Genomic DNA, 19998 nt, shown 5'->3' with positions numbered 1-19998 from the left:
ATGAGAAGTACCAGACCGTCCTGAGGCAGACCATGCGGGTGACGGCAGTGCGGGGCGAGGAGCACCACAGCCACCTCTCCTTCTCCTCCAGCTCCTGGCAGGAAGAGGACGACGACTCATCGCAAAGCAGCAACTCAAAGTGCAATTAACGAATTCCAAAGATCTTGATTAATTTTAGACAAAAGACATTTATAACAAACAAACAGGACATACATAAACCAATATCTTTTAAACCTGTGTTTAAAACAGTGGCAGTCTGTCTTATTGATCGTCTCAATAAAAATATAATATAAATGACTGATATTGATTTGAAATTATATGGATTACATTATTGCAATGCTCGGATGCGAATCTATAATTCACCCATCAAATAATTTTGCTTCCGTAAAAAATCAATGCCAACAACACTGCTGTATTCAAACAAGGACGGTATTCATCCCATATCATCAATAAAATATGACCTATCATTTCTCCGGCAACCAAACTTGGTATAGTGTTTTTTTTAATGTTACACCGAACTGTATTTGCGCTGGGTTGAAGTTGATGTCACATTTCCTGACACACAATGTCCACTAGAGGGCAGTCTCTGGTAACGTTTTCAGTGAGCTGACGTTCAAGACTTGTGAGTCTTTCAACGTCTCACTGAGATAAACCAACTTTGCTCCGGTGCCATCCATGCGGTCCCTTTTCCTCCCCACCAACATCGCATCATTACAAGGCAGGGAGACCGAATACGTTTTTGTTTTTGGTTATAATTCGACAAACTGTGAGATTTTCGGCCACAGCTGTGCCGAATGCACTCACCAGAATGACTAGAGATGTATATTTAAATCTATTTTAGTGAGGTCTTATCATAGGGATATCTTGATCTTTGCTGTTTTCGTCTCGTTGGCAGGACCAAGCGCTCCGTTTTATTGCCTCTTCCAAAGTTTTGGCCTGCTACTGGTGGTGATGGGTGTAAGTTTTGGAGAGTCTACGCCTCAGAACACTTGAGATTACAAATGAAGCCTGAAGTTCATGGAATGGTGAACATTATTCTTATTTTATCTTGACGCTTGAGGAGTTCCAGCTCAACTGACATCTAACAAATGATTTCAACTGGATTATAGCATTTGATCTGAAAAACTGCTCATTTGTTCCTTTCACTGTTGTGGTTCCAGCAGGGCAGAGACCTCTTTGATGCTGAGAACACCAAGCGTTACTGCTCTGCCTCTGTGCAGCCAAGTGATTTAAAGTTCTCTTCATGCTTCTCTAGTAAAACCTTCTCTGAAGTTTTCAGCATCCATTTATGAGTCGAGAAGTCAGTCGGGGAGTGAGCTGCCTCTATCTTTTCTAATATGCAGCCAGTGATTTAGCTCCTTATGAATTATTAATGCCTCTGCCCTGGCTGGCACCCAGGACTAACAAGTGTGGAAACACATTTTGGGAAGTTTCAGGGCAAAGGGACGAAGACTACACATGTCTCTCTTCTGTCTCCCTCTGGGTTTGTAAGGCACAGATTTATTAAGATTTTAGTGTTTGATATGAGGATCCTGAAATACATTTTAGTTCTTCCACGGGGAAAGTACTGTGTCAGATGATGTGTTACTGACTGGATGGACATGTGAGTGAAACTGTTTACAGTAGCAGCGAAATGATAAGACAATAAAGCACTTTGATAATGTGCAGACACTTTATTAAATCATTCTGTGTTTCTGTGACCAGAAACAAGCTGAAATGTAGAGTTTAAAGGTGAGAGCTGAAGGTGAAAGGTGAATGAAGGAAATCTATACATTCTAGTTCCAATTGTAAGGTCCTTCTTGACAAAGTAGTAGAAGGTGAACTGGACTGTTGAATGTCAATAAAGAACTAAAACTCGCCGTTGATGTGATGGCCACTGATGACCTCATGCGTCTATAACTGGTGCCTCCACGGCATGATACCCTGAAGACTGTGTAATTCACATCTTTGTTTTCATCAACAAAGCATCATAGCGACAGTTCAAAGCTCACTCGATGCCATTGATGCAGCAGGCAGCCTACTATTTCCAACCACGCTTTTGTACCACCCAAACCACCGTCGGCATTTCCATTCTGCATCCCTCTCATCTTCTGTGCTTGTGAGGAGACATTGTTGCCTTATATGGAGTTTTGCGGCTTTATTTTGGAAGCCCTCGGGCTCCATGGGATTCCTCGTTTGGTATCCGACTCTCCGTGGTGACCTTGTGGCTCCTATCTTCTCTGACAGCTCTGTCCACTTCACAGCCTGCTACAATCTTTGTGTCAGGCCAGAGATCACGTCCAGCACACTTGGCCTCAGATGAACCAATCCTGACTGCTCTTGCGCTGCAGCAAGACCTTGTTCATGCGAGTTCAGCTGCTTAAAATACAGTCAAATGCAGCAGCTTTTCTCTTGTCATATTTTCCTGTGTTTGCAATCTACGGTGGGGAAATCGATTCCCTTTCTGAACGTGTCCCCCTCCTAATAAGTCAGCAAAGCGTGGGTCCGTCCAGTGTAAACTGATCCGATTCAGCACTATTTTGTTCAGAGCAGGGACCGTTCAAGTCGACGACTCAGCAGACGTCTGTCAAGGAAACATTTGCTGATGAATTAAAGTTCAGAACTTGCAGTCTGTTCTGCAGAGTCGGACATATTTTATACATCGGGGCATGGAACATAAGACATTTTTTAACAGTGACTTACCAGGGGTTAGATGATGGTCCAGTTTTTCTCACTTAAACTCTGTGACAAGACAAACAGAGCAGGGCCTTGGGTCTCACCACGCAGACTGACCTGAAGGAGATCAAACAGAGATGTCAGTTTGAGAGAGTGAGAGACTGGGAGAGTTTGAAGCACCAGCCATACACCCTCCAGAAACAACACACCAGGTCCCTCCATGTGGAGTTAAGTCTGCCAATAGTTTCTTGAGGAAAATTGGTGTTGATTCTACTTACTATGATTATTATCATAAAAAGTACCACACATAACGTTAAAGTTAAATGATTTCCAGGTCAGCAACAATACAAACAGATCACATTCCCTCAGTCTCACACTGCTTTCATCTCAGATGAACTCAGGCTTTTGACAGCTTCCAGTTGTGTTTATTGCTGAAGTTGCCAAAGTAAATCAGCGGCATTAGTCTGCAGATGTATGAGAAAGTATCAATATGGTCAAACATCACAACACTTGATTTCACTATACTGCATTGATATTTGAAGTACTACAGCACAACATTGATATTTTAATGAAAAAAACAGTATTGGACTTTGTTTGCGTTCAAGCCTGGGTTATCACCCATTTATGCCCAACATTACATACAGATACAGACGTCACTTTCTGTCTGTGCTCTGCGTTAATTTCATCCCTACTTCTGCACGTTTCCACAACGCTTTCAGGTATGGACTGCTGTTGTACAGCCAGAAACCTTGGGGGCAGTGTTGCTGTTACTACCCGATATATAGCTGTAATGAGACACAAAGAAGACACAAATATGGCGCCTGCGTTTTCCACTTTACTTCTTTCACAGTCGCCATGTTGGTTTTCCAGTTAGTTGTTGTCAAACTTTTGACTGCAGGCTGCTCCCCCTGGTGGATATATTGGTGTACAACAATACCAATGTAAAGATCGCATCAAAGCATGTGATCAGCAAAGGTATCACTTATATGAGATGAATGGATCCAATTTCAGGTGTAAAGGGAGCATAAATGGACCTTGAGGTTGAATCGGAAGCATTCAGTGGGTAGCAATGACAGGAGCCAAGTCGTTTGTCAGACGTGCCTCACTCTAGTCAAATACTTGAACATAAGAACACTCAGCACTGATGTAGCATTATTGAGTTATCGTGGAACAAGTGAATGCTGCTCAGACAACTTGAAAGGATCCTGTGTGTTGAAGCTTCAACCTGTGAATACAAAATAACAATGAAATCTAAAGTCCTATCATCTTATCGTGATATATCTTGTCCACACACTTTCAACCTGGCCCAGACTCTACCTTCAGTTTACACGTTAAATATGAGATCCTTGGGTTTCTTTCTTAGAAATACACCCCAGCTAGTTATTAATTTGTGGACACACAAAGACAAATCTGCCTTTTTTAATTTACATGCTGATTTTGTTTTTGCGCATGTGAATTAAAACAACAATATTTTACTGTAGGATTTACATAGTTTTCCAGTCAGAATGTTTTCTTCAGGTTCAGGTCTAATAACAGTTTTGCAGGTGACAAACCCAGTGACCGACTGTGTCTGCACGTGACGCCAGAAGCTTCATGTGATACAAGAACCCAGCTGAGCCTTCAAAAGTCAATGAATCCTGAATTGACCCATAAATAAGCTTCCTGCTCGCGTGCATGCTGAAAGGTCAGCCGGCTGACAGCGCTGTCACTGAGGAGTTACACATATGCCACATATTTCTCCTCCTCCCTGTGCTTCATTAGAGCGTGATGGGACAGCGCTGTGACAGCAGCAACTTTGGACTGATGGAGAGAGAGGCGTTTGTAAGGCGAGGGGGTGGAGTGTCATATCACCAGAGATCGGAGGTGAGGGGAGACGGGCAGCGCTCTGTGTCTGAGCTGATCGAAAGTGGCACTTGTGCGAGAAAAGCTGTGATGTGTGGACCTGGTCTGGGGTCAGTTTGAAGTGAATAAAATAGATATTGATGTTTAGGCTGAAGACAATTCAAAACAATAGGTGATGTGCAGTCAGGAGCTTTGGGTAGTGATATACAGAAGAAGACTGCGGATTATCAGGTGGCATAGGTGGGGCACAGACCAGGCTTTCTCCGCTCTGACCATATTGTTCCTACTCGTTCTAACGCAGTTATTGGACGCGCTTACGGAGTATTTGACGGAAATTCCCATTACATCTCACCAGTTCCACTATTTCCTGCCGCAGTCCTATATGGTAGAAACCTCAACATGACTCAGATCGTGGTCCTTTTTTTTGCTCAGTAGGATGACTCAATCCCTGCAGTACACAACAACATCACACATCAGTAGACGACCGCGAGCACCGAGCCGAGCCAAACACATTCGCTTTGTTGTCACCACATCCACATGTGTCCTAATTACTGCTCCATGTCTTCAACAATTACATCATTAGGAGCGGTGGGGCGACACGCTTGATCGATGCAGTTCTGTGGCACGATCTGTTGGCTCCAGGATGCGCGCGTGACTTTTCAGAAGTTCTTCCTTGTTTCATCAATATGAAGTCAAAGGGGGAGGAAGTTTTCATCATGGAGACCAGCAAACCAGAAGCTAAAGCTTGGGTGACGTTGTAGTTGTGGTTTTACTTCGGTCATTAGTTTGTAAGATAAGCACTTCTGTCAGAGTTTAGAAAAGACTTGCATTTTAAATCTATTAAATGTAGTGTATATATTATACTTTAATAAAGTAAAATTCTATATACTTATTAGATGCTTACTAACCATGACCATCTGAAAGTGGTGTCCGACCCACATTTGGGTCGAGAAGCGCCCGTTGAAAATCAGGTCTCTATGGGATGACCTCCTGTGGACAGCTACTCTCTGTGGTTAAGATGAGCAGATGGAACAGAGTGACTAACTGTTGACTACAACTTCCCCGTGAGGCATCCCTGAAGTTGAGTAATGCTCTGGTGAGAATATCCAAAAAGTGTGGAGTCATTTGTCATGTCTACATCGGCAGCTCATCCAGAACGCTGTGCCTTCAGCGAGTTCTCCAACACGACGTTTCTGCATCCAAAATGCAATTTGTGTTTTGAAACCACAGCAAAGAGTCTTGGTTATTATTCAATTTTTAATCATTTGCAGGGTATTCAGAAATTAGGTCCAGCTTGAAATTCAAGTTTTTGTTTCCATGTCCTCCCTGCTCTGTGACTGCCAGTTGCCTGTTGCTGTTTACTAAGAGCGCAAACGTACTAACGTACAAAAACATTCCAAAATCTTGGACATAGTTTATGACTTGTATTGTATTGTTGCTGTGTTGCGTACGGCAATACTTGGGCACCGTCTATGATGAGTTTGTCCATGTTAACTTCATAGAACTACTGTGTGTTTGCGGGAGCCTCAATTGTTAGATTCACCTAACTTCAGTTTCTTACTGCCACACTCTAGGTCAGGGGTGTCAAACTCAGTTACATACAGTAAGTAGCCAAAATTTCATACGCTAGCCAAGTTGGGGGTCAATTGAAATTCACTTTTGTTGAAGTCTTTAAATGCCATTCTTAGATAGGAAAAAGCAGTAAATGTAAATGTCTGTTAGTCTCCTTAACCTTAAAACAAGGAGTGCACGCGGACCGTTTTTTTAAATCATAATTTTGATATATAAATATATATATATATATATATATATATATATATATATATATATATATATATATATATATATATATATATATATATATATATATATATATATATATATATATACATTTTTTTCAGCAATCTGCCTCAAAATCTGGAATTTGGGGTGCAACAATGATTCAAAATTAATACATAGAAACATCCTGGAGGGGCTGAGTAAGACTTGACGGTCCACATTTGGCCCACGGGCCTTGAGTTCGGCATGTGGCCTGGGTTGATGATGCACCTTGGAGAGGTTCGTCCATAAATGGCCCGTGAGCCGCAGCTTGGCCAGCCCTGGGATAGAGGAGTCATATAATCATTCCTACCACTCATTCCCAAATAATTATGGTGTTCCACAGTGTGACGTACATCAGGCAAACAGGCAGCAAATCACCTGTTTGTGCAGCTGGATTCTTCAGCAGGTCAGACATGCTACATCAGAAATTGTCTGCCGCTGTACTCTCATGCTGCTTGGGCTTTAAGGACAGTTCATGTTGACACAGTTTTTACAGCCCACATCACAACAATATTGTATATTCCCCACATTGATGAAAAGCAGTGATGAGAGTTTGTCTGAAGTCTTCGGCGACAGGTTAAACTGCTGAATCTGACTTTGTCACTTCATGATCACACCTCCCCTGGCGGTGGTTTGCCAGGGTGTGCTGACAACACTCCCTACAAGGACTTCAGTGGAATTGCATGTCGGCAGGAAAGTTCCATCCATATCTCACAGGAACATTTCCCGAGACAGGTTCTGTTGCCTTTTGCAGTTCGTCTGGAACCTGTCACGAAACCTTTAAATGGCTGACTTCTGCTTTGTAGCTTCACAGTCACGTCTCTCCTGGCTGCCCGTTTGTGCTGACGAAACCAACCGGAAAGACTTCAGATGGGTCGTGTGTTTGCAGAAATTGCGTTTGTGCCTTGAAGAACTGCCGCAGTATAAATACTGATAGATCTACGACAACAGCCGGAGATAGCTTTAATTATGTCTTCAAATAGCCTTCCATTAATAAATGTCCAAACATTCACGATTTGGTCACTGGGTTAATGCCACAAATTCCTGTGTCCTGGCCTGGGAGTCTGTCATGGTTGGATTTCATATGCCCAAAATATCGTCTCTCCCCAGCACTGCCTACCAGAAATCATAGAATCCACTATTCCTTCTAAAGTAAACAAGCTTTTATACTTTACTCTTGTTTCTCTCTTGTTCCTGACAAGACTTTCAATTTCGCATCAAATCTGCCCAAGATACACGCAAATTATATCCAAAACTCCTATAAACAAGTCATAGTACAGTGTACCTAAATTTAATTGTTTTGTGAATAAACAGTTAATTACATTACATTACATACATTACATAATAATATATCTATCACTTCCAAAATGAACCCAGAGACAGCCTTTTCATTGCTCTTTGAGTTGAGGCTATGAAAGGCAAAGATATTTTGAATCTCAATTAATCGCATTGAATGCTGAGTTAACTCACGATTAATGACAAATGAATCAAACATGTTGTTTCCATTTTCAATTTTGACACCATAAGAGTGGCCATTAATACTTAATGCTTTTATTTTTTTCAGCCTTTTCAGAGCTGCTGATGTGAGTCTAAAGAATATTCCTGTTTGTATCTGTTATGTTTTTAGGGATGCTCCGATCGATCGGTCACCGATCATGATAAGCCGATTTCAGCGTGATCAGTGAATGCCGATCACTACCTGTCACTACCGATGACAACAACTGATCCTGTGTGACAGCCGGTGCTCTGATGAAGCCTCGCTGGTTGTGATGCATCCACTCCTCCCTACTCGCTGCTCTCTCAGCAGCGGCATGTCTGCTATGGAGGTTCTTTCAATCTGTCATGTAAAGTTTGCATCCTGCAGCACATGCACGGGAAAATGCTGTGTAAATTAAACATGCCTTTTAAAGCACCAGCACTTGACAGAGCACGGAGAGTTTTCCAGGCTCATGAAAGTGAGACTGCTGGTCCCTCCGCAGCCGGTCCGAGCATGACATTCAGAGCGATAAGAAATAATTATTAATTTCACAGGGTTACTGTAGATGACCAGCCTTTCTCAGGTGTTGTTTACGTGGAAACAGAAACAGAAACGAAAGGTGCAGCATTCGTTGCAGCCTCCTGAATCTGAAACTTTTGAAAACATCCGGAGTGGGAACTTTCATAAATGCAATGCTCTCTGTCTCGGAGTCCTGCTACAATATGTAAATATTTTATGAACATAGCACAGTCTCTAGAGATTTACCTGCAACATCTCACATCAAATTAAATGTTTTTCAGTTGTCCAGACAGAATGATTTCTATTTTTACCACCTTGAGGAGGTACAAAAAAACCTGTCTGAATTAAAATGATTTCAAGTTCATTTTTGCACATCATGTGCTCAGGAGGTCTCGTCATTTTGATTATTAATTTATTGTCAATCCATGTGATCGGTATCGGTGATCAGTATCAGTGATCGACACTCTGGCTGCTTGGTATCGGTTTGCTGCAACAAAAATCCTGATCAGATCATCTCTGTCATGTCATGATTCCGGATGAATGGACCCAAGTGTAGGAAGTGTTGGCTGACAGAAGGCACAGGACATGAGATTAAATTTCAAGATTTAATCGAATGAACAAACAATAAGCACACAGTCGAAAGGACGCCGGGACCAAAATGTGGACCGGGAACAGCACGCAGGGACTGGGGAAGAATCTGAAAAAACAACAGAGGCGAATTAGAACTGCAGCCTAGAAAAACTGGGAGAACAGAAAACACTCGGAGTTAAGCTCACGAGGTGGCAATACACTGAAAGAGCTCGGTTGTGAGGATACACACACACACACGCACAAGAGGAATAAACTTGTCGAAGATATAACTAAAAAGTGAGACTCTAAATAACGGCTCACGCACGGACTGAATGGAGTTAGGGAGAAAACGAAAGTGGAGCGAGGAAGAGCGAGGAACTCAGGGTACGGCTGAAATAGAATTCAAGTGCGTAGAAAAATCTGGAAAAGGTCAGGGAGGAAAGCGAGAACACGGAAGTCTTTTGATCAATTTGCCATTAATCACTAGTGAACCTATGCGATTAATTGAGATAAAAAAATGTTCTAATCTTCTAATTAATTCTCATAATTCTGTTAGTCCTGTTACATTGGAAGGCCAATTGCAATGGCTGCCCCCCTCCTTACTTCTGGCCCTCGGCTAAAAGGTTTGGACACAGTCGTATATCTGGCTTTCTTCTTCTCCGGAGTGATAGAAATGTGGCCCTGAAAACATGATGACTACCAAGTGAGTCAAACAGCTCTGCCAAAATAGGAATACTAGCAACATCGTCTGACAAGTTCAATGGAATTTGGGTCTGTTTTGTCACCATGGAAACACTATCATCTGACTCAACCAGATCCCCAAGGCTATCGCCAAGGTTGATATTCATGGAAATTGTCTTTGGACCCTGGAGCTCATTCTGCAGCAGTTACATCCGCCTCTTGTGAGTGTGTATGTGCGCGTGTGTATTTATACAAGTGTGAGTGCTGCATGCGTACGTCACGGCTAGGATTGGTTAATGAGTGCAGATGAGTCATCCTCTGTTTGAAGGCTTCTCACTGTAACAAAAGTCTGAATTTCCTCCACACACGACCTCACACTCTGGTTCAATGCATAATTGGACATCAGAGCTATTTTGGTTTGAAGCAGACATCACACCAGTGAGCTGTTCCTCCTCAGAGTTCCAGGCGATTGGTTCTGTCTGGAGGGGCAAGTCCCGCTTAAACTGTTGTTCTCCAGTCCGGACTGCTTCTGTCGTCTGCCAGACCGTTTATACATGAAAATAGTATTACTCCTGGAACAGACGTTCCGACCCAGATTTAGATGTTTCTGCTCCCTTCACACGCATTCCTCTCCTCCTTGGCAACCTTAACTGAGCCCTGTTTTCCAAAAGATGATCCGACTGACTGCATCACAGACCACAAACTGTACCTGCAACTCACGCCATCTGTAATTGGGGTTCCTTTCTTACTGGCTGATACTTAAGTACATGACTCTGTTATTGCCAGTTTGAAGACGCCTTTGTGGCCAATGGGACGGACGTGTTGTTCTGGAAAGAACGAGGGAAAGACAGATCCTGGTCTACAGCTGTTAAGTTCTTAATGGGGCTCTAAGAGAGAAAACTATTACCTAATGTTTCAAGACAGCTCCTGTGGTTCCTCATTTACTGATGTCATCTTGAAGCATTTCAGGTTTCAGCAAATAAAAGAGGAGTTTAATTATATCCGACAGTTCTTAAGTGAGCTGATACAATCGCGCCGAATCATCGTACAAACCCATCCATGCTGTACTCAAAAAAAAAACTCCTGTGTTCAGACAACATCTTTATTAGAACATGACAGCAAAAATATACAAGAAATCTTCATAGGTGATCTGATAAAAGAAAAACATCCGCTAAAGTTGTTGATATAACATGCAGATATATATATTAGGAAATTAAGGTGGAGATTGAAGTAGACACAAAGGGCAAAACAAGGTCTCTAAAAGGATATATATAACGTATCAAAAAGCCTTTTCACCCTTGTGGTGCAACCTAAAATATCAGCTGTGTAGATATATAAAATGCCCTCATGAAACAGCCAGCTCTGGTGAACAGTATTTATACAAGCCTTACTTAAAGACAGGAGACACATCATAACCTAAACTCTGTCATGAATATTTCCCCCTATATCAGGAGGCCCATATGTGTGGGTTGAGATTTCGTCCTGTAATAACCCCGCTGCTGCTTTGTTTATAGAAATAACCATGTTGTGTTTCAGCGCACGCTACTGATACTCTTGACCTTAAATGGTATATAAATAGCATATGGCCGTTTAATTGTAAAAAATAAAAGTCACTCTGATGGTGCGTGATCCAACTGCTTTTCGAGTCTCCCTTTATTTCTCCTCTGAATATTGACTCTTTTGTTATTATGCGCTTCTTTCTGGGCCGTTGTTCTGTCCGTTAGTCTCAGGGTCCCCCTGACGAAGAGAAAAACATTTGAATAAAGATGCTGACACTTATTCAAGTCGTCACTGGACTCACCAGAACAGAGTAAGCCCCAGATCGCCCTGATGACTTCCCCCTTTTAGGGGCTTCAGGTTTCACCTGTCTCCTCGCTCTGATCACCTGTGTGAAGTGATGATATGCACACATTTCATTTATGAGTCAAGCTCAAGACCCACTGGCCTTGCTGCACTCAATCTACTGTTCTCCAGCTCACAGTAGCTCATGTCCTCCTTTGTCACATACATCGGCCAACCTTTCCTTTTCTGGTCTCCACACCACCCGAGTTTCATTCTGATCTTGTCACTCCCTATGACAACCCGAGCATCTTCATCTGTGCCACTTCCTGTTTCTTTGTCTGAGCTTCATCAGAATCCTCTTGACTTTGGCAGCCACTCATCTGTCACAGGTCCCCTCACCTCTTCCACCCTCCCTGCATGATCTCCTTCACTACCCTCCATCTCAGTCCACTTCTCTGAAAAATACTTCTCACCACTGTTGCTGTGACGCTCATGAATTCTGATGTGGTCCTGTTCAGGTTCTTCTTCCATCTCCTCATAACATAAATCACTATATCATCAACAAACATCATTGTCCCCTCTCACCTAATATGTCAGTCAGCCAACACCACAGTAGGCAAATTTTATTTTATGTTTATCTTTCAAACATAGCCTGAAGCAGATCAGTAAACATTCGGTCTGGTGATCAGCGACTTGGGCTGTATTTAAGATCAGAGTGAAATAATGTTGTGGTGAGAATGACCTTGCTTTTCCAGAATACTGACAAGACAAATAAACCCACACAAACATGATATTGCTAGTGTAATAATATAATGAGCTTTACATTGTTTAAAGAAAAAAAAAAAACGAAAGGTCAACTCCTCAGATAAATAATGTCCCTGAGCTGTGCCTGTAGTGGAGAGTGATTCCATCTCTGAATGCAGCGTGGTGAAGACGCGTGATATTTAAGAATCACGGCCGAGGCCGCCGTTAGAGGCTGATCCGCGAGTGACAGATTACACCCAAGCTGATCCAATAAACTGAGGCGAGGTAGCCTTACAGCTCAACGCTTACATCCGGCCTCTTTGGCCCAGCTGTTCCTCTCCTTGGGAGTTGCCATGGAGACTCACCTGTAGGGGGTTGGATTTGTTGTTGCTAAGGAGAGAGAAGGAGCCGATGCGTGATTTGCGCTTGCTCTTCTTCTTATTCGCGACCTGAACCAAGTGTCGCCGGGATCTGTCGGCCTGGGATCAAAAATGTGGCAGGGTTAGATGATATCCATCCCCTGGAAGCCTGACCCTCCTCTTGTGGAGTCCTACCTGACTGATGGCTTGAGGGAACCCTCTGACTGTGACGGCCCCGGGCATGTTGGGGTGGCTCAGATGGGTTGGACCCCGTCGCTCCAACTGTCGTCTATTTCTGTGGAAAACCTGAAAGAGTCCAACAGAAACTGCTGTGAGATGTTGCTCAGAAGATTTCTCTGCTTCAGTCTCTTTCATTGGCACCAGTGCTGGAATTATGAAACCATTTCTCGGGTTTGATATTGATCCCTGCACGGACACGGAGTGTTATCGATCCTCTTGTTCATCTTATAAATGGACTGTCTCTTTGAGAAACAACTGCTAACCCATTAGGGTCCTGGTGGTAAATTCACCGGACGGCTGAGAGGGTCCTGACTCTGACGTTCACAGCTTCATGAGTTTGGAAAATAAGTGCTGTCTGTTTTGTACGGCAGCCTCCCTTGCTGTTTTTTTTTTAATTTCCATGGGAAGCAAACACCGCCACTCTCCTTCCCAAATAGCTTCCATCCACAGACTTGATTTTCCCTGACCCACATTCCTTAATGATTTTTTTCAGAATTGCATAATGGCCTTGATGAATGTTGACGGCTCGACTGTGGTTGACGGGTAATTGGAACATGAATAATGCCACTGTGTTTAATTGCAGTTGCAGACAGGCACTGATTATTTGCGCCTAGATCTTGTCCTCATCATCCTGGACTTGCTGCTGGGTTCTCACACGACGACACAACAACACTTCCTACAATTACAGAGCATCGCGGTGATTAGAGGTCGATCAACTAAGTGATTCATATGATCCTGATTATGCAGGTGTCAGATCTGATTGTTAGGTGATACATTTGATGGTACTCTGGGTGACTGTGTTAGGAGTGCTGCGCGTGTGATGGGAAAATATTTACAACTGAGTTTTATTGAAAGCACGACAGTTGAGGCGCCGACTCGGCAGCTGCAGACTTTTTGAACGCATGACAAGTGTGACAGTCCATAGACAGACACTGACCACTTTTCCACTGTTTGATACATACACAGCTAATGGTGTCACAAGACTCGTGTTCTCATGTCTGAGACTGCTGTGATACATGTGTCGTAACAAAACACCAGGTGTGGTCAAAGGTGTCAGCACTCAACAAGCATTTATCACAGCACATACCAGTTGTCCATTTGAAGACAAGTCCTTCTGATGCTTGTGATTCTGTAAGGAAAGGTAAAACCAAAATAAATAGTGTGAAAACCAACTTGAAATGCACATGTTGTGTACTCAGTTCTTTCGGAAATTAGAGGTCTCCCTTTACCTACTTCAGCTCTGAACTTTCTCGTCTGTTGTCGGTAAACGGTCTCTGAACTCTCCTGTCCTCTCATTGAGAGTAAATAATTCCACTTGGTTTAAAGGCATGAATTGGTCTACGATTGCCTTGTTTCTAGCAGAAAGTCTCCTCTCATCTTGGTGTCTGGACAATAGACTTTGTGAAGTCCTTGGGTTTTCCTGGTGATTTAATGGCGACTTCTGGCCACTCCAAAATGCTGGCACCCATCGACTATGCTCGTGACAACGTCATCACTCCTGTCTTCACTGTAGGACTGTGCACTGCACCAACTGCAAAATAGCAAGTGAAGCTTGTCATCCACTGCCTTCGTGAGTGAATCGGCCTGCCCCAGCAAAGACACTGTGATGTTGTTAACTGGCACTTGCTCGTGCGTAGGAAAGTGTGACATCAGAGATCTTCAATTAATACAACTCTAATTTCACATTGATCTGCTGTTAAGGTTTGGAATATAGAAAATATTGAGACTTCTCCATGATATAGGTGCTGAAAAATTTTCTGATGCTAGCTGGCTAGCTAGCTTTTTTCACTGCTTGGCTAACTAGCTATGCAGTAAAACAAAATAGTTGCCCTTTAACTCACTTTCTACACTAGTATATGTCTTAGCTAGCTAGTCCAAAAATATCTATATCTTTCACATTCGTAAAACATTAGGGCAGCGCATAGAGTCGTACGGATAAATGCAACAGATGTCTAGAAGTGTCCGAGGTCAGTGTTTGAGCTACATTACAAAGCTTCTTACATTCAGTTTTTTTCATTTGTCTTAACCACAACTGTTTATGTCTTCTATTTGAATAACTTTTTGTGTTTGTTTTTAACTGTATGCTGATATGAAGTCGACTTCACATGCGTTTCCCCTCATGCTGCCTATTGAAGAACTTTCTTTCAGCGCGACAGTGTTCAGAGCGTCATGGAGAGGATGTGAAAAGGTTTCAGGAGGAACTGTAAGGGAGAGGCAGATGAGTAGCAGTGTTCTTGACTTTCTGCAGGAGAAGCTGACTGGAATAACTTAGTGAATCCCTTCAAGCACTCGTGAACAAACAAGGACTTTGCACTTGCGGCTTGGCAGCTACACTGTCGTCTTCTTGTTTTGCACTTTTGTAGAATGTCGGTTTTCTGCTGATGCGAGCGGCACATCTCGTCAACAAACTAAGTGCCTTCTCCAGCAAAAACATAAATTCATTAGCACAAACTCCATGAAATGACAGCTGCCTCTGGTATTAGGAATATTCCACCACATTTAAAGCGCGTAATTGCTCTCGCGCTGTAATTAGGCTGAATAAATGGCTCCGGCAAGCCTGAACTCCCACACATGAAAGGCTTTTCTGTCTCGGTACAAACATTCTCTCCTCTGCAGCAGCTGTCCAACATGTTGTCCAGATGAAGATGATTTCTTTGGCTCGAGCGTAAAGACTGTCCGCAGAAAAACTCTGACCACAAAGTTTCAAGTATAACAGTTGGACGCCACATGAAATGGCATGACCCGGGCTGGAAAGAGGGCTGTTCCACAGTGGGTTTATTTTTGAAGGAAAGGCATAATGACTGTGAAAACCATCACAATGAAAAAGAATTATATGCCTTTAAAGTTCAGGATTATTACGTGCACATCTGAGTCGACCGCAACTGTCGTCACAGCAACCACGTTTACGTGGATTGACATTCCAAGAGAGCGCTCGGGAGAGTCAGAGCAGATACTGGAAATCTAAAAATGAGCGTGACGACATTTAAATCCTGCTGTAAATCCACTCCTTTATCCTGCTGAGTATATGTGCCGGTCATGTTCAGGGAGTGTTTGTTAAATGAAGCAGGAGATGACAAAAGAGTGGCAGCTATTCAACAAATCAACTGTAATTTCCTAAATGTCAAACATGTCATTACGTTTAAGCGAATTCAAATCATGAAGCGTAAAATTACAAGATCAGCGACGAACCCAGCGTTCCACTGACGGATGGGAGATGTTCTTTTCAGACAGGCAGATGTTCTGTATCACCAAACAGGATTTAAATGAGCTCAGCAACATTCATCTTTGCGCCACCAAAATAGCAACTGATGATATCGGCGAGCGCTGCTTCCTGGGTGTTTACTGGAAAGTCATCTAAAGTGTTGTCCTTACCGGATGGTCAGCAGTCTGTCCCCGGACACCGCCTGCTCCTCCTGAGCTGTCGAGGGCGTGTGACAGCAGACTTGCCTGCAGGCAGAGCACGCACATCCACACAGGAAAGCCCATGATCCAGGCGAGAGCGAGAGTGTTCCCAGTCTCTGTCAGCTCCTGGCTTTATACTCTCGGCCCTGCTAATGAAGACCAGATGCAGCAGAACTGGAGGCCATGCCAGCTTCACGCAGACAAAACAGCCCACCACAGGACTGAGCTCCCCGCCAGATGGTGGCCTGCGGTCCTGCAGAAGCATGTTAGACATTTTGAGCCCCCCCCCTTCGTGGCCCTCCCCTCCACTACCCCAACTTAAAGTATTAGGATAATTTTCCATTTGATCAGCAGCGTCTGTCCTGCCAAAGCATGTGTGTGGAAGACAGCAGAACAGAATGAATGAAAGAAATCTTGGCGTCTTGTTTTATGGTCATGTATCTGAGAATTACTACTACTACTATACATCAGCTCTTAAATATCACTCTTCAATCCATACTGACACTTTAATAACCCCGGGGCGTTTGTTTGAGTTGTGTTCTGAGCCCCGGCTACTGCCGAGCTTAGCCCTGACGTTGCTGCCGGTGGAGCTGTCTTGATGCATTTTAAGTTAGAGACAGAAGGTCACAACCTGAGTTTCACCACCTGGGAATGGACATGTTCCTTTTTAATTCTGTAAAACTAGAAAAGCCCTGAGGCAGCACGTACCACCACCCAGGAGGCCATTTCACCCAAAACACAACATAAAATCATATCTATAAAGCCACTTTTATAATTGAAGAACAGCTTTGGCCCATAGCAAAAAGTTCTGCTGGGATTTGTTCTGCAGTGTCACAAAAGAAACATTTGCCCTTCTGCATTCTCAAATCTCTACCAAATCTTACCTCACATGAAATATGATTTAGTGATTTTATTGTATTTTTTATAAAGTCAACTTTTACAGTTTTTGGGGAGTTCTGAACACACGACAGCACTGACAACTCATCAAGATTTTCCCTCACCACCGATCGGGAATCGCATCCTCCTAGATTACAGGATCATGTTTGTGCCTCGCAGAACTGGAATGCACCCCGTGGACGTGTTAAGGGATGGACCGCGTGAGGACGTTTCATAGCGTTTCTATTGCCATCAATTCATAAAATCACAAAACATCTTTTTATGCTTCCTTGTTTCTCTGTCAGAGCACTTCTTGAGTGGCTCCATTCCGTTTCACATCACAGTTCGTGTTGGGAACAATAAGCTCTCACCACACACATTTATTCTTTTTTTTTTCTTTCGGCTTTTCCCTTCAGGGGTGGCCACAGCGGATCATCTTCGTCCATCTCATCCTCATCCTCTGCTTCCTCTTCTCTCTTTGGCCTTCCTCTCCACCTTCTGCCTGGCAGTTCCAACCTCAACATCTTCCTACCAATGTAATGGCTCTCTCTCCTCTGTACATGTCCAAACCATCTCAATCTAGCCTCTCTGACTTTGTCTCCTAAACACCTGACCACATGTGCTGTCCCTCTGATCTACTGCTTCCTGATCTTATCCATCCTGCTCACTCCCAGAGAGAACCTCAGCATCTTCATCTCAGCTGCCTCCAGCTCTGCCTCCGGGCATTTCCTCAGTGCACTGTTTCCAAACCATACAACATTGCTGTCACCACACACACATTTGGTTGTAAATATTGAACATATTTAACATTTACAATTGGCCCCGATGATCGAGACATATTCACTCTCAACACACCCCAGACGTAATGATTCTCTCATAGGATAAGCTTGTACAAGTTAGGATAATCGAGGGTTCACCATTCTAGGTCGGCAAAGCCCAATTGTCATGTGTTGTCATTATGTGTGTGGCCCTCTTCACCAGTGATAAATGTTTCTTGAAAATCCACATTCAACTTTTGGAGTTATGTTGTTGACAAAGCTCCGCCGCTCCTTGGTTAGGCAAGATTCCTGGAGTTGCCACTGTCAATACAAAAAACTGGAGATGTGAACTGTTCAGAGAGATGAACTGAAAAACTTACTGTATCACAATGGTCCGATGGTCTGGTTGTTTTTATCATTTTTTCACCAAACAGTCTGACCCGGTACGTCTTGCGTTTTTACCTTTATAGAGGGCCTCGAAGCTTTTTGCCCCTGGTGCCGGGGGAATGGAGGTGTGAAAAGGGTACTTGTGCCTGTGACATGTCCACGGACGCTACTCATTTGATGGCAGTTAATGTGCCAAGTCAGAGTTAGGTTGCAATTCGGGCCATTATTGTTAGCGAGCGTTTCTGAAAGCATGAAAAACCATCCGAGTCGTACATGATTCAGTAGAGCTGTGTGTGTGACTTCAGAAGCAGACGAACATTATTGGGAGTAATGGTCATGTTTCTACTTCACCCTAGATGAACTTATCCAGACCAATAGGTGGAAATGTTGCTGCTAAGTAACTTAAAATAAACGCAAAATGATTGTGACGAGTTCTCCCATAAATTCACATTATAAACAAAATAGCTGCGGTGTTGATGATTGTCAATATTTGACGCCTTGTGACAAGAACGGTGAGAACGAACTGATGAAAGAATGAAACAGGATTAGGTTTATAAAACTGAACCCGTTGTTCCGTGAGTTGTGTCAGTTGTGTATAATGCGACTCGTAGTACAGCATGAGCGGTTCTGTAGGTGAGCGTTCTACCGACCATCAGTAAAAGACATTATCGGAATAATGTTGCCAACGGTTTGACACAAAATCAAAAAGGTCTGAGTTCTCAGTAACAAAGAGTCCATCTACACAGCAAACTAAAGACAACACAAGCATGAGTTAGGTTGATATGTTTAGTGGGAAAAGAGAGCAGACTGTACATGGTTCACATTATCAGCCAGTCGAGGGGGGTGGGCAGTTAATCTTCCCATGGGGGAGTTTATACGAGCTTTAAAAGCACAGCAGCAAGAATGCCTCTATGGAGATGAATAGGCAGCCTGTGTTAAGGTAAATTACACGATGGAAAGAGTAACCCAAATCTAATGTCTTTAAGCCTGGGGCTCTTGGTCGCACCGCTCTTGGCTCAAACTGGAAACATACGTCTCTGTGAAAATGGAAAAATTACCTAAATTAAGTGTGTTTCATATCCGGTCCAGCGCAACCAGCACTTTTTAAAACCACATGGGGGAAAGATTGCACGACCGTCTCCACAAACTTAGATCTGAAACACATCTCTGGAATCACAGACCTGCATCTAAGGTGCTTATTTGCTGGCTTCTCTGATTCACCTCTTTTTTTTGCTTTGACAGAGGCTCTGACGGCAAACGTTTCCCCAGAGGTCGGGCCAGGCCCTTGGCCAGACAGTCGCAGGCTAATGATGGGAAGTGATGGCGAGGATGTTTAGTCGTTGGAGAAAGGAAGAGAGGAGTGAAGAATGACCTAAGAACAGCTAGCCTTGCAAGGCGTGTTGTTTTTGGCAGATAATCCAATCTGGAGCGAAATGGGCGGCTGCCTCATCCCTCACAGTAAGAAAACAAGCTGTTCATTGTGGACTCAAGGTCGTAATACGTGATCCAGTACAAGTAAACATCTGATAATGTCTGAAGACCCACCAGTCAAATAAATGCGACGAATAAAGCCCTTCTGAAAGGCTTCAACCTCCTGAGAAACTCGTGGGTGAAATTGTTATTCAGGGTTTTTTGCTCCACCCCGCCTCATCGTGGGAAGTGTCAGTCATCTGCGTCTCGGCTTTGAGCTGCTGTCAGTTCATCTGAGGATGCTGCTCAGCGGCTTGCAACCGCTGACCTTGAGAGCTGTTAATTCACCAGAGACGTTAGAAGGCGCTTGAAAGGAGTCTTCAAAAGCAACATATTCAGTGGTAGTCAGGTCTGCAAAATAATCTCTCAGTTCTGATAAAGTCAACCTCTGTGGGTTCTGTTCTCACTCCTCACC

General features: G+C 43.4%; 1 protein-coding gene across 2 annotated transcripts; it reads right to left on the bottom strand.

The window, feature by feature from the left end:
- Positions 1-10653: 10653 nt before the first annotated feature.
- On the bottom strand, positions 10654-16313 carry si:dkey-12l12.1 (uncharacterized). Of its 2 annotated transcripts, none has more exons than XM_053860299.1 (6): positions 16063-16313; positions 13778-13819; positions 12646-12756; positions 12457-12570; positions 11367-11450; positions 10654-11302 (listed from the first exon to the last, which is right to left on the bottom strand). In XM_053860299.1, the coding sequence occupies exons 1-6, from the start codon at positions 16174-16176 to the stop codon at positions 11252-11254; spliced, it is 516 nt and encodes a 171-aa protein (XP_053716274.1). In that variant the 5' UTR covers positions 16177-16313; the 3' UTR covers positions 10654-11251. The 2 variants fall into 2 exon arrangements, with proteins under 2 accessions (XP_053716274.1, XP_053716275.1); XM_053860300.1 differs by lacking the exon at positions 16063-16313 and adding an exon at positions 13924-14232.
- Between the last annotated feature and the right edge of the window lie 3685 nt (positions 16314-19998).

This window comes from Synchiropus splendidus, chromosome 3 (assembly GCF_027744825.2).
Source record: "Synchiropus splendidus isolate RoL2022-P1 chromosome 3, RoL_Sspl_1.0, whole genome shotgun sequence".
Lineage (NCBI taxonomy): Eukaryota > Metazoa > Chordata > Actinopteri > Syngnathiformes > Callionymidae > Synchiropus > Synchiropus splendidus.
Note: the sequence above shows the minus strand (reverse complement) of the source record. Positions and strands in the feature narration are given on the sequence as shown.